Below are 14,551 nucleotides of genomic sequence, written 5' to 3'. Positions count from 1 at the left end.
GAAACCAGCTCTCTGTGGATAGAAGGCATCAAGTTTTATCTAGTGGGACACTGCGAATTCTCCGGGTTGCTTTACATGACCAAGGCCAGTATGAATGCCAAGCAGTAAATATAGTCGGTTCTAAAAGCACTTCGGCCCAACTCATTGTACAGACCAGAGGTAAGTGAATACCACACTGATTTTATCCACTCTTTCAAATATTATAAAGTTCTGTGTTGGACATTTAAAATAGTTCTTTATGGGTATAAATCAATCTGGAAAAAATATTGCAGAGTTCTCCTGCCAACTTGCTAACTAAACAAGGAGGATGGAATGCAATCAGAAAGGCTGTCTTGCATAACTATATTGTACACAACAGAATGGCTGTATAAATAATCTTCATTTTAATTGACTTTAAGTAAGTTAGCTATGCAGTAAATCTCATGGGGAAGCAGGTATACTAGTATGTTTTTAGGAAGTGGTGTTAGTGGTATTTTAGAGGCTCATTGACCCTGTGACATTATAAAGATACAGATATTGAGAATCCCAGATATGTTGGCACTTACTAGAGCAACCATAAGTATGGCCTAGTTTCATTTTAATAAAGTCTATTACATTTCCCCCTCTTTTCCACTAACTCTTAAAGCTACATTTTGTGAGCCAAGCCAAACACCAACACTATTCACACATTTGAATTTTAATTCCCCTATTCAAATGTAAATTTGAAAGTGAGATTTCACACTTTGACCATGGAAACAGTCCTAATTCTAATATTCATGTACAAGTTTGTGAGTTCATGTATGAGTCAACGGCAGAGGTCTATTGAGCCATTTGGATATGTTAATAGCCACCTTGACATTCAAGATTTATTTTCGGAGAAAAACTTGATTCGTACGAATCGAATACGATTAAAATTTTCGGGTAGGAACTTTTTGATTGAATATTAGACATTCACATTTTTTCTTAAATAACTTCTCAGTCGAATTGTGTGTATATTTGAGTTAAAAAAAATTCACATGAATTCGAAGTTTGACCTTTGATAAATGGGCCTCTAGCTGTTAAGGTTTGGTTAGGCTTCTAGGGGCTGAGAAAATAAATCCACAAACAAAAAAACTACCAAAGAACAAAGCTACATGCGAGGTAGAAAACCTACATGCAGAGTGTATTACATATAGAGCCCCATTTAAAGTGATAAAAACTACTTTTTAAAATATAAATGTACATTAAAAGTTACTTATAGGTCATGCTGAATGTTTTTTTTTTTTTTGCTGAGAGGTTTGTTTTTGTAAATAATTGTTAGTTGAAGTTCTGTCTCTGCTCAGCCTGTCAGTTAAAGTTTCTAAATCACAGGGAATCAGATAGGTAATGTAAAAGCATTGGGCAAGTACTTTATGGCATAATTATAAGAAGCATGCAAAGTCAATTTTATGTTAGATGTAAAAAAAAAGGTTAAATATTTGGTGTCAGTATCTCTTTAAGTCTTAACTTAGAGTTCATTAAGTGTACAATGCAGCCTAACTCAGATGAAGTAACCTGACTTCTATACTTTGTCATCTTCTTCTTTCAGTTACTCCTGTGTTTGCCACTGTGCCAAATGACATGACTGTAGAAGTTGGCAGTGATGTTCAGGTTCCCTGTAGTTCTCAGGGTGACCCACTACCTGTAATAACCTGGAACAAGGTAACGGTTGATTTGACTTTTTCCATATTTTCCAGGGTCACATTTCTTAGCCAAAATGATATTGCCAGCTCAGAAGTTTGAAAGTCTTAAGACCTCTCATCTCGGGTTTATTGTTTGCATAATTTCCTGGAAATAATGTCATATTTAAGTTTCTACCTTTTTAGAATGCTCTTGGTAGAAGCATATGCAACTTTTTAAAAAGTCAATGCTGCATAGATATATTGTCAGCTAACTTTAATTTCAGTTGCGTTTCAATTAAAATTACTTAAAGAGGTGGAATTGAAGAAAAAATGTAAGAATATGACAATGTTCCTTTAAATTATTTTTAAATTTAAAGAGTCTTCTTAATATCTTCTTTGTATTTGTGTCTTTGAAAGTGCAAAAGTTGTTCAGATTGTTGGGGAAGCAAGTTGCCAATTAACGTTCTATTTTACAAGTATGTAGCATTATGTGAATGGGGGCATTTAAACTTGTTCTGCTCTTCAGGTAGAGCAGTGCTAAATGTGACTCACCCCCCTCAGCTGGACCCTAAAAAAATATGGAAGTAAAAGATCTCCAAGCTGAACTACTACTTTCACATACCCAAGAAATGGTGGTCACAGGTAGTTCTTAAACAAAGAAAAATAACAAAGAATGTACTTCCCGTAGTACTCTGGTAGTTTCATCAGATTACAGGCTTATCATATCACAGCAGATTCTCTTGGTTATCACTCACTCCACCTGGTGTCCTAACCTCAGCATAAAGTTTACTCTTCACTTTATGGAAATACATGTTATCAAGAAAATTCCAGGTCCCAAGCATTCTGTATCATACATCTAATACTATAGCATGAATTGGTATTCATTTTTAAGGGAAAGTGTTGTTTTCTGTTCTTCTTTAACATATAATACAGATATTGTGCAGGAAAACCATTGCTAATCCGCATTTATGATGAGTATTTGAATTGTAGTAATGTTTGTTTTGGCCCCAAGATCAAATTAACAGAATTCGGGCAAGGAAACATGAGTAGATCTGGGGATTTAATGTGAATTAAGAGAGAGGAAGATTGAAAGATAAGTAAGCACTTTTAGGGGCCCATTCATTAAGTTCTAGTGAAGGAATAGAAGAAAAAAAACTTCAAATTTTGAAGTGTTTTTTTGGCTACTTCGACCATCGAATGGGCTACTTCGACCTTCGACTACGACTTTGAATCGAATGATTCGAACTAAAAATCGTTCGACTATTCGACCATTCGATAGTCAAAGTACTGTCTCTTTAAGAAAAAAACTTCGACCCCCTAGTTCGCCACCTAAAAGCTACCGAACTCAATGTTAGCCTATGGGGAAGGTCCCCATAGGCTTGGCTAACTTTTTTTGGTCGAAGGATAATCCTTCGATCATTGTATTAAAATCCTTTGAATCGTTCGATTCGAAGGATTTAATAGTTCGATCGAACGATTATTCCTTCGATCGTTCGATCAAAGTATTTGCGCAAAATCCTTCGACTTCGATATTCTAAGTCGAAGGATTTTCATTCCCCAGTCGAATATCGAGGGTTAATTAACCCTCGATATTCGACCCTTGATGCATCTGCCCCTAAGTGATAAAAACATGGAATAGCCATACTATAAATGTGGCAGGAACTAATTCCATATAGGAATTCAAACATGCATGGAACAGATCCAAACCAATTTTTAATACTTAAGTAGAATGCACTTAAAAAAGAACATATTGGCCCATCTTGTCTTCCTGTTGGCATTAAATTCTATTGTAATAATCACTAACAACAGTACTTCTAGTGGTCAAAAGAGATGCTCTTGTTCTTTACAAAGGATTTCTTGGTTATTCCAAAAAATATGGTATTAAGTACAAATATGCATGCAATAACAATGTTGTGCTTGAAAAATCTATACCCATCCTGTGTAGTTGTCTATTTTTGGAATTTAAATAAAATACAAGTTGACAAGGTTTATTTTCTCTATAAAGTTCAGCAGTCGTTCGAGAGTAAAAGAAATCAAGTAATCTATGTAATTATCAGAGTCAACAGAAAAGCACATTGTTCCGTTACTGTAGCGGTATGCCATTGAAACACTGCCAAAAAGCAAGAAACTTTTCTGAATAATTCGTCTGGAAATTGTTTGTCATGTAATTTTAATAAGCAACTTTAAAAGAATTCTAAAGCATGAAACAGGCTTTTGGAATGAAACCAATGACTGTACTTCTTTTTTTGCAGGATGGAATCCAAGTAACGGAAAGTGGGAAGTTCCACATTAGTCCACATGGATTTTTAGCTATAAGAGACGTTGGCCCTGCAGACCAAGGACGTTATGAATGTGTAGCACGAAATCCAATTGGCTACTCCTCCGTCAGCATGGTGCTAAGTGTATTAGGTAGATAAAGCTTGCCATTGTTATATTATCAACTATATAATATTTCCCCACTTTATTAATGATGTACTCGAAGAACCTGAACTGAATGTACTGATTTTTATCAGATGGCAGAAGAGGGTGTAATCACAAATGTTTATATAGCAAGGGTCAGAGAAATGCATGGAAAATGATTGCTAATCAACGTTCCTTCTTGGAACCATGTTTATGAGGACAAACAAGTTATGACTCCAGCACACAATGATAAACTAGTGCCTTGCAAAGCCTGAGATTTCCAACCATAGGTTCAATCATAATCAGTTGTATGTTCATTTCATAAAACTGCACACTCTCCAGCCTCATGGTTTTCAGGTTCTTTGTCCCTTTGCCAACATACCTCTTAACAAGCTTACAGGTAAACATAAAGGCTGTTGTATTACTCCTCCTGCTATGCTAAATTTCATCCTTGCTTATCTTCAGACTGAGCTTCCAAAAATAAAAAATCACCCCCGATGGCCTTCAGACATTGTTATTATGCTTTACTTTGGGCACTCTAATGGAGCATGAACAACATTTTGGAAACCTGTGTTTCAAGCTGTCATGGAGGGATTTTAAATTCCTTGATGTCATTAATGTTATAATACTTTACAAGGCAATCCTTCTTTTTACCACTCGTGGAACCATGGCTTTCACACTCTGAACCTGTATTACCAGCATCAGTCTATTGTCCGGCTTGTCAGTTACTCATTAGCCTATTTATTGACTGGATTGCTTGAATGGTAACCTCAATTTAGAGCAGCAGTAGCAAACAGAAGTTTATAGCTTTTAAGGACCTACTGTTGAGTTTTGAGTAGGGAGAGTCCTAGATCAGAAAATCTTACACCCTCAGAAATGCCCCTCAGTTCCAAGGTGGTATTTTTGTCAAATTATCCTTGTATAAGCAGCATATTCTTTAATCAGGAAAATCAGAGAAGCATTCAAGAAATGATATAACATTATATCTGCATGGAGGAGAGTGGACTACTGCCCATTATATCAATGGTGCATGTAGTTAAAACCATTAGTCAACAGTATGACATACTGCTTTCAATAGCAACTGTAAATGCAAATGTATTACTTGTACTAACATTGTATTTAATTGTTCCTATTATTATTATAATTATTTGTATTTATTTCTCTTTTAATCAGTACCTGAAGTGAGCCGCACTGGAGACCCATTTGTGGCAACTTCAATTATTGAAGCTATTGCAACTGTAGACAGAGCTATAAACTCAACAAGGACCCATCTGTTTGACAGGTAAAATATTCCATATACATGTATTCCAACTTGTTCTTTTTAATGATAGCCGGTGGGATGGCAATTGGTGCGATTCGTTTTCCAAAGTCGCCCGAAGTTGGCCATCCCACCGGCAATTTACATTCTAACCGGCAGGAGGTAGTTCGGGGAGATTAGTCGCCCCAAAGAAGAGGCGATTCTGTGGCCCTTAGAGACAACAGAAGAACAGTGCTTGTGATTGTTTGTGCCTTGCTGATGTATTAAACAAACTAGATGTAGTAAATCACTTTAAAAGAATGTTTCCACAAAGGGCGTTTTGTGGAGATTTGGTCGCCTGACGACTAATTGCCTCGTTTTGGCGGCGACCAATCTCCCCAAACGCCTTCCCTGAATCTGTGCCGGCTAAAATGGAAAAAAACACCGGCGCTCATCACATGCGATGGTTCGTTTTCCGAAGTTGCCTCAAGAGGGTGTTTTTTTTTTTTTAATGACATTTGCATTGTATAAACACCACCTGGACTAAGGCACATTTAATTACTTCCTGGGAATTCCAGCAAGCCAAGTTAATAATCTATTTTAACTAGGAGGCTATTCTCTTGGAATAGGTGTAGGATCCCTTATCCGGAAACCCGATATCCAGAAAGCTCCGAATTACGGAATGGTTGTCTCCCATAGACTCCATTTTATCCAAATAATCCAAATTTTAAAAAATTTCCTTTTTCTCTGTAATAATAAAACAATAGCTTGTACTTGATCCCAACTAAGATTGAATTAATCCTTATTGGAAGCAAAACCAGCCTGTTGGGTTTATTTAATGTTTAAATTCATTTCTAGTTGACTTAAGGCACGAAGACCCAAATTACGGAAAGATCCGTTATCCGGAAAACTCCAGGTCCCGAGCATTCTGGATAACAGGTCCCATACCTGTACTTTCACTATGTAGGTAATTGCAGAGACCAACCAATTTGAGGTTGTTCAGGGAATCTGACATGCCAGTATACTGGGTTGAAATTAAAATCAAGCTTGTTTTTCATTCTGAACCCAAACCTAGAAGGTTATTGTTACCTTAGCTTCTCCTGCTGAACTAATGTTGCCATAAAAAAATAGATGTCACTTCAGCACTTTGTTGTTCTGTTTTACTGTAAGCTCTTAGGTCAAAAACCCTAAAATATAACCTTTTTTTTCTGTGAAAGATAATTATACAAATGTATTCAGGGTTTATATATTTATAAAGCTTTATTGTTATGCTTGATTTCACGTTATGCATTATGATCCCTAAAATCATTCATTAAAAGCCACTAGTTGTGGTACAGATATGGGACCTGTTATCCAGAATGTTCAGGACCTGGGGGTTTCTGGATAATGGATCTTTCCATAATTTGGATCTTCATACCATAAATCTACTATCTACGAAGCCTCTGCTACATACAGTTTGTAACATACTCTGGCCCACCCCTACAACCCCAGAGATATCTTGAACCTCTTTCCTTTTCATGGTAAAAATAACTATTAAAGTGTAATTTTACTGCATCTATTCAACAACAACCAATGTGTGTGTGTCTAGAAATTGACAGTACAAAATGTAGACAGAGAGAATCTGACCATATGTGCCCTCATCCCAAGTGTGCCGGCATGTGTTTGTAATAGTTAAGTGAGGGCAATAACAAACTTGGGAGTGGGCAGCAAATGAGTCCCAGATGACTTATTATCATTTTCAGCTGACTATAGCAGACAAGAAAATATATAATGTGATTGTTTGGCTGGAAGCTTAATTGTGCATCTTGGATCTTTCTGAGAAAATGCAGACAAGAAGGTCCATCCAGACAAATAATCCTCATTTATGTGCCTTACTCCGCAGGGGGGGATTTCACACATTGAAACTCCCCCATGCACTAAATTGCAAATTGTAATGTTGCCCAGTGTGACCTAAGCGTAAAAGTTCAAACTCGCCTTGGGGCTAATGTTATCAACATATCTATTGAAAAGCACACCATTAGATGTAGCACATGCAATATTCTGAACAATGTTGCATATATTTAAGCCAAGTTCTCTTGCTTTGCCAAATGACCTTTAATTAACATAATGAACATGAATGAGTTCCTTGGCAAACTAAAATTTGAACTTGAATAACCCTTTCCAGACTTTTTTTTTCTTCCTCCATCTCCATAAAAAATTAAATTACTCATTTAAGTGCTAACATATCTGGCCTAAATTCTTAAACCGCTGATCTCAAAAGCTTTTGCTCTTAGCTTGATAAAAATTGATTAATCTCATGCAAACAACAATGGCATTATATATGTTCCATGTTTGTTTGGATGCCACAAAGTCCTAGAAGGATTTTCCTTTCCCCAGGGTATTCTACATGAGAGGTCATAAATTGGAGAATCGTGTTTATAAGTTAAAAAGCCATAGCCAAAAGGGAGGGTCTGAAAAAGCAAGCAGGTGAACAAATCTTAAAATGCTTTAAGTACCTCCCAGAATATGACAAAAAAAACCTATAGTTCCGGATGTACAGCGCAAACTATCCCATAACTTAATTAGTTACAAACAGAACAGCTTGTGTAATCTTGTGTTATGTCACTGCAGTGTCAGGGGATGAAAAGCATTCTTGGGGGTAATGTAATAAAATTCGCCAATTTTGCGAATAATAATTTGCATGTCGCAATGTAATATTCTTCATTAGGCTTTTATTGCATCGTGAATCTTAATTGCGCATTGCGAACCTTTAACACCTGCTTGAAAGTGGCATAAATTTTTGGAGCAAACGTAACAACTTTTTTACTAAGAAGGTTTTTTGCATACACTGCGTGCTATCGCAAACTATAAAATTCCCAATCACTATCCTACTGTCGTGGAAGGGGCAACATTTTCAAAGGCCTTCCTTCCTTAGACTGTAATTCTGTTTTCAGACAGCAGGTGGTGCCTGGAAAGTCACGTGCACAGTAGGGGGTCTATTTTTGTTTGTTACCAGGCTTCTCCCGCCTTAGTTCTCTGTTCTTGTTTCTGAAATATGGGAAGTGCTAAGAGTAATTAAGATGAGTCTGTGATAACAGGAAATAGAACACTACTCTCTGGGCTGTTTCTTGGACCTTATCTCTGCTCACAACGGCTTTCTTCTGTGTCTGCACCCAGAGGCACTGCATCAACCTGAGTGCAGACAAAAGCCAGGCCTGTACAGTACCTCCAGGTGCAGACACAGAGGAGTGTGGATGCAAGCAAAGGAGCTGTTTCTTGGCCTCAGGCCTGGATTTCTGATTCGGGCACCCACCCCAGTGGGTCTTGTGACTGCTCGTCGTATCTGCCCCCCCATGCATGCATAGGTTTACGCTGGAGCACTTTGGGATTAGGTGAATAGGAAATTTAAAGAACTGTCAAATCTCTTATGTGTCCCCAGTACTTCTGAACAAAACATAAACTGGGGTACCATGTTAGCCAGTAGCAACAATAACAAATAAAAAAACAAACAAATACAAAAAGTATTGTAGAAGTGATACCTATATTAGCTAACAATAAAAATACATTGCAAGCTTTCGGAGCACCAAGGCCCCTTTGTATTTTGCCTGATGAAGGGGCTTTGGTGCTCCGAAAGCTTGCAATGTATTTTTATTGTTAGCCAATATAGGTATCACTTCTGCAATACTTTTTGTATTTGTTTTTTTTTTTTATTTGTTATCAGTACTTCTGAAAAAAATATAATGCAGCTGGGTGGCATACCGACGCAAAAATCTTGTCACCCTTGGCCCGGGCCTTTGCAGCCTTTCCAGAAATCCGGGACGAAACTTCACATCTTGATAAATGACGTCTGACGAAGTTGCGCAAAGTACGACGGTCTCCTGAATCGAACATTTGCCCTTTAGTAAGGTTGCCCTTCAAGCTGCCTCCATTCCTCAAGCTGTATTTTTATTGATGTAAATAATGGTTAATCTTAGTGATGGGTGAATTTATTCGGCAGGTTCAAATTCACGGGGAATTTCGCCGGCGTCAAATTTTTTTGTCTGACGCCGGCGAAAGTTCAGACGATTAAATTAAACAGACACCCATGGACTTGAATGTGCATCAATTGTTGCCAGCGTCAAAATTGTCTGCATCAATTTTGACACAGGCATCAAAAGTCGAGCTTGGCTAGTTTTTCGCTTGATTCACAAATTTTTCGGGAAATTCACAAATTTCATGGTGTAACGGGACAAATTCACCCATCACTAGTAAGCTGTGAATTGATTGGGGGACCATAGACCATCAAAGAACTCATATGTGCTTATAGCAGTCTTCTTAAAGCTTTAGGAATTGCCTTCTGCTACTTGGGGTGCTGCCAGGACCTAACTGTTTAAAGTTTACAGCATGGCCACTGGGCAGGCTAGGAGTTTCAATTTGGACATGGGATAAATAAAAATAAGAGAAGTCAAAGTAAGACAGGCCAGGTCAAAACCAGACAAGAATTCACTGTACATAATCTTCAGACAAGACTTTCTCAAATACAAGCAAATGTCAGAGCAGCCTTCAGACAAGGTCAAGAATTGGGCATAGGATCAAAACCGCAATACAAACAGAAGTGTACTCAGAAAACTAGACCCATCAGGAAGAAGACTCGGGTGCATGTCTGGGGTTTGTAAAGAGCAGTATGCACCTGTTATTAATATGATCTCAATTAATAGGGATGTGTGCTGAACATACTTTTTGCCTATTCAATTCATTCATTTAATTTCTACTTCTCTCCAATTTCTTTTTCTTTCCAATTTCTTGTTCTGTCCAATTTGCATCCTGTTCTGCCAAGTCATTGGTTGCAGAGGACAATCTGATAAAGCAAATTCCCAGTTCACAGTTAAGGCCATTGTATAATAAGCTGCTCCTTATTAAACATTCTGCTGAATGTGTAATGGAGAGGGTTTGTTTATACAGAGCTCTTCCCTCCCTTTGAAGTAATGACCCTGTTTATAGGGGGGATAGGGAGTTTGGTAAAATGCATTTGTCTATAAGTACTGAATAATAACAGACAATTGGGATAATAAGGATTTTAAAGACTAGGCCGAATATATTTTCAGCAAGTTCTATGTATTGTGCAAATTTTTGGCAAAAGTGAGCCACCTATTTTATAAGGTCACAGGGGGCTCCTTTATTAACACTGGGGAACAAGTTACTGTTGTGATTTACTGGTTAGCAGCTCAAGATTATTGTGCTTCTTTTATTCTTTTCCACTCTTTGATTTACGGAAGCTTTCCCTCTCTAAATTGGCTGTCAGTAGTTACTGTTTTGTTGATGAACCTGGGGTGGATTTTAGCTGCACCCAGAATGTGGAAAATGTGTTAAATTTTAAATCTGCTTTTTTCTCCTTGTCCTGAAAAATATTTTATGTCTTCTGAATATATATTTTTAATTGACAAAAATACAGTGGTTTAACTCTTGTTTGCTATAATTATGCTATACAAACTTTTGTATTAGAAAGGCAGTAGAGCTTTGAAAATCACAATTTTCAGCCAGGCTCTCCCTCATTTGTCAATGGTCATAGCAGGATCGACAATTCTCTTTTCTGAAAGGATTTAGGATTATAACAACCTTTTAGCCATCCATTTAATTGTTATAGTAAAGTTTGCCATTTATTTAGTACAATTATATAAGCACTACAAAGCAAATATGAATGCCAGTGTCCTACCAATATCAAAAGTAAGTACAAAACTTGCTGAAATTCTTAAGGTGCTTTATCAAAATCGAGTATTTTTGGTGTCTGTACCTCTAACACAAACATTGTATACGATAAAATATTTGCTAATTGAGATTCATTTTATGTACTTGTTTGTGTTGCAGTCGCCCACGTTCTCCTGGGGACCTACTAGCTCTGTTCCGATACCCCAGAGATCCCTACACGGTGGAACAAGCTAGAGCTGCAGAGATATTTGAAAGGACACTACAGATTATACAAGACCATGTACAGAACGGACTGATGGTTGACCTTAATGGAACAAGTTGGTTCAGATTTAATGACTAATTGAAATTTACATGTTGAAAGATTAAGCATTGTGCACGTCTGTACAGTAGCATTTCATTAACTTCTCTAATGCTATTGGTCTTTTTTTATCTAAGGTGATATATGCTGTGCATCTTCACCTCCGTTTTTTCATCATAGAGGGATAGGGGTTTCTGTTTGCAGTCAGCTATCAACTCAGTAATTGATACTCTAATAAGTTCTAAGTGAATCTATATGTCCATTCATACAGAGCTTTGCTGGGTAGCCTTGCTCAAACAAGGGTGCTGGTCATAACATTGATGTAGTGGGGGCATTAATTGAATTAGTAACACTTCATCTCACTTCATCTCATTCAAATAAGACCAATGAAACATTCTGTATAATTTATGAAATAACCAAGTTACTTTTCACTCTTCCACTCTCAGCAGCCCGTCTTTCTTCATGCAGGAGGTGGAGTCAGTTTTTGATTGACAGCTAGGTCTAAAATATCCTTTGGTTACACCCTTTGCCTAGAAGATGTATGAGAGCTTACTCTTTCAAAATAACCAGCTTTGATGGAAATTCTGGTTAGTTGAATGCAGAGTGTGTGCCAGATTCAGTTATTTTGTTAGCCTTTGTTTGTGCTGGAGTTGGTTATTTTAGTTTGCTCTAAAACATCTGCTACAAAAGGGAGCCCCTCCTAAAAGATGTATTAGACCTAACTTTCAATCAAAATATCACCCTTCTGCATGAAGAGAGCTTGAAGAGTGAGAGATTACTGAGAGTGAGATACTGTTTATTTAATAAACAGAACAGATTTTTTAATTAAAGGGGTGGTTCATCTTTAAATTAACTTTACGTGTCTTATAGAATGGCCAATTCTAAGCAACTTTTCAATTGGTCTTTATTTTTATTTTTTTTATATATATAGTTTTTGATTATTTGCCTTTTTCTTCTGCTTCTTTCCAGTTTTCAAATGGGGATCACTGGCCCTCATATAAAACAAATGCTCTGAAAGGCTACACATTTATGCTACTTTTTATTACTCATCTTTCTATTCAGATCCTCTCCTTTTCATATTCCCGACACATTCAAATCAGTGCATGATTAATAGGGTAATTTGGACCCTAGTATAACCAGATTGCAGAAATTGCAAACTGGAGAACTGCTAAAAAAGCTAAATAACCACAAATAATAAAAAACAAAAACCAATTGCAAATTGTCTCAGGATATCACTCTCTACATCACACTAAAAGCTAACTCAAAAGTGAGCGACCCCTTTAAATATGTGTTGAAAGTGTCTTATTTCAGTGAGATAAAGCTTATATTACATTTTCATGATAGATCCCCAACTGTACCTGCAGGAACATACTATGCTATTACTGTAATGCCAATGTCGCCTTATAGAAATGCATTCTTGATTTTATTCAATGTTTTTCATGCATTCTTAAATCATTATATATTAGTATCATTCCATACCTGAATATGTAAGCAGATATCAGAGTTTTTTTTTTGATATGTCTCTTTTTGTCCATTTTTTTAGGTTATCACTATAATGATCTTGTCTCTCCTCATTACCTTAATCTGATAGCCAACCTATCTGGATGTGCAACACACAGAAAAATCAATAATTGCTCAAATATGTGCTTTCACCAGAAATACAGAACCCATGATGGTACTTGCAATAACCTACAGCATCCTATGTGGGGAGCATCACTGACCGCTTTTGAACGTTTGTTAAAGTCTGTTTATGAAAATGGATTTAATCTGCCAAGAGGAATATCTGGAAGAATTTATAATGGCTTCCCACTTCCTTTGCCTCGTTTAGTTTCAACAACATTGATAGGAACCCATACAATTACGCCCGATGAACAATTCACTCATATGCTGATGCAATGGGGACAATTTCTTGATCATGATCTTGACTCTACTGTAGTTGCTTTAAGTCAGGCTCGGTTTTCTGATGGTCAGGATTGCAGTGTTGTCTGTACAAATGATGCTCCCTGCTTTCCCATTATGGTTCCACCTAACGACCCTCGGGTTCGAAATAATGCGCGCTGTATGTCCATGGTTCGTTCAAGCCCTGTATGCGGAAGTGGCATGACTTCACTTTTAATGAACTCTGTTTATCCCAGAGAGCAAATGAACCAGCTGACTTCTTATATCGATGCATCCAACGTCTATGGAAGTTCTGACCATGAATCCAGTGAAGTCAGGGATTCAGCAAGCCACCGTGGCCTCTTAAAACAGGGTATTGTTCAAAGATCTGGAAAACCCCTCTTACCTTTTGCAACTGGACCTCCAACTGAATGTATGAGGGATGAAAACGAGAGCCCAATACCATGCTTCTTAGCTGGAGACCATCGAGCTAATGAGCAGTTGGGACTCACAAGCATGCACACTTTGTGGTTTCGAGAACATAATAGAATCGCAACAGAACTTCTGAGATTGAACCCGCATTGGGACGGAGATACAATTTATCATGAAACCCGTAAGATAGTTGGGGCGGAAATGCAGCACATAACGTATGCTCATTGGTTACCTAAAATATTTGGAGATGTAGGCATGAAGATGCTTGGAGAGTACAAAAGTTATGATCCCAATGTAAATGCTGGAGTGCTGAATGAATTTGCAACTGCTGCATTTCGATTTGGCCATACGCTTATAAATCCTATTCTCTACCGACTGGATGAAAACTTTGAACCTATTCCACAAGGTCATGTTCCTCTCCACAGGGCATTCTTCTCTCCATTTAGAATTGTAAATGAAGGTGGTATAGATCCACTTCTTAGAGGACTTATTGGGGTTGCAGCAAAAATGCGTGTCACATCACAACTACTAAACACAGAACTTACAGAGAAACTTTTCTCAATGGCCCATGCTGTGGCCTTGGATCTGGCAGCATTGAATGTCCAGAGGGGTCGTGACCATGGGATACCTCCTTACCATGATTTTAGAGTCTTCTGTAATCTCTCTACAGTGCAGACATTTGAGGATCTTAGAAATGAAATCAAGAATCCAGATGTCAGAGAGAAGCTTAAAAGGTACATAGTAATGTCAAATGAATCTTATATTTAATTGACTATTTGTATAGTGTATTAAAATTCACAAACATTGCACCAGGTCTTTAATAAATAATGTAATTCATAGCAACCAATCAGCAGGTAGCATTTTCTAGTAACCTGTAAGGATGGAAACATCTGATTGGTTGCTATGGGACACTAGACCTGGTAAAAGCATTATGATTTTTATTATGGCATCCTTTAAATTTTTGTACCTTGAAATAATAATAATATAATACATACAGGATTATGTAATAAAAAGTGCCAGTGA

The 14,551-nt window shown here is 37.3% G+C and overlaps 1 protein-coding gene across 2 annotated transcripts in view; it reads left to right on the top strand.

The window, feature by feature from the left end:
• The window catches only part of pxdn.L (peroxidasin L homeolog), an 86,404-nt gene that overhangs the window by 60,380 nt on the left and 11,473 nt on the right, over nt 1–14,551 (top strand). For both annotated transcript variants that reach the window (XM_018263995.2, XM_018263994.2), the window contains 6 exons: nt 1–159; nt 1,547–1,659; nt 3,872–4,028; nt 5,193–5,301; nt 11,080–11,237; nt 12,762–14,262. In XM_018263995.2, the coding sequence (XP_018119484.1) occupies nt 1–159; nt 1,547–1,659; nt 3,872–4,028; nt 5,193–5,301; nt 11,080–11,237; nt 12,762–14,262 (2,197 nt within the window). The remainder of the gene's footprint in view (nt 160–1,546; nt 1,660–3,871; nt 4,029–5,192; nt 5,302–11,079; nt 11,238–12,761; nt 14,263–14,551) is intronic.

This window comes from Xenopus laevis, chromosome 5L (genome assembly GCF_017654675.1).
Source record: "Xenopus laevis strain J_2021 chromosome 5L, Xenopus_laevis_v10.1, whole genome shotgun sequence".
In the NCBI taxonomy this organism is placed as follows: domain Eukaryota; kingdom Metazoa; phylum Chordata; class Amphibia; order Anura; family Pipidae; genus Xenopus; species Xenopus laevis.
Note: the sequence above shows the minus strand (reverse complement) of the source record. Positions and strands in the feature narration are given on the sequence as shown.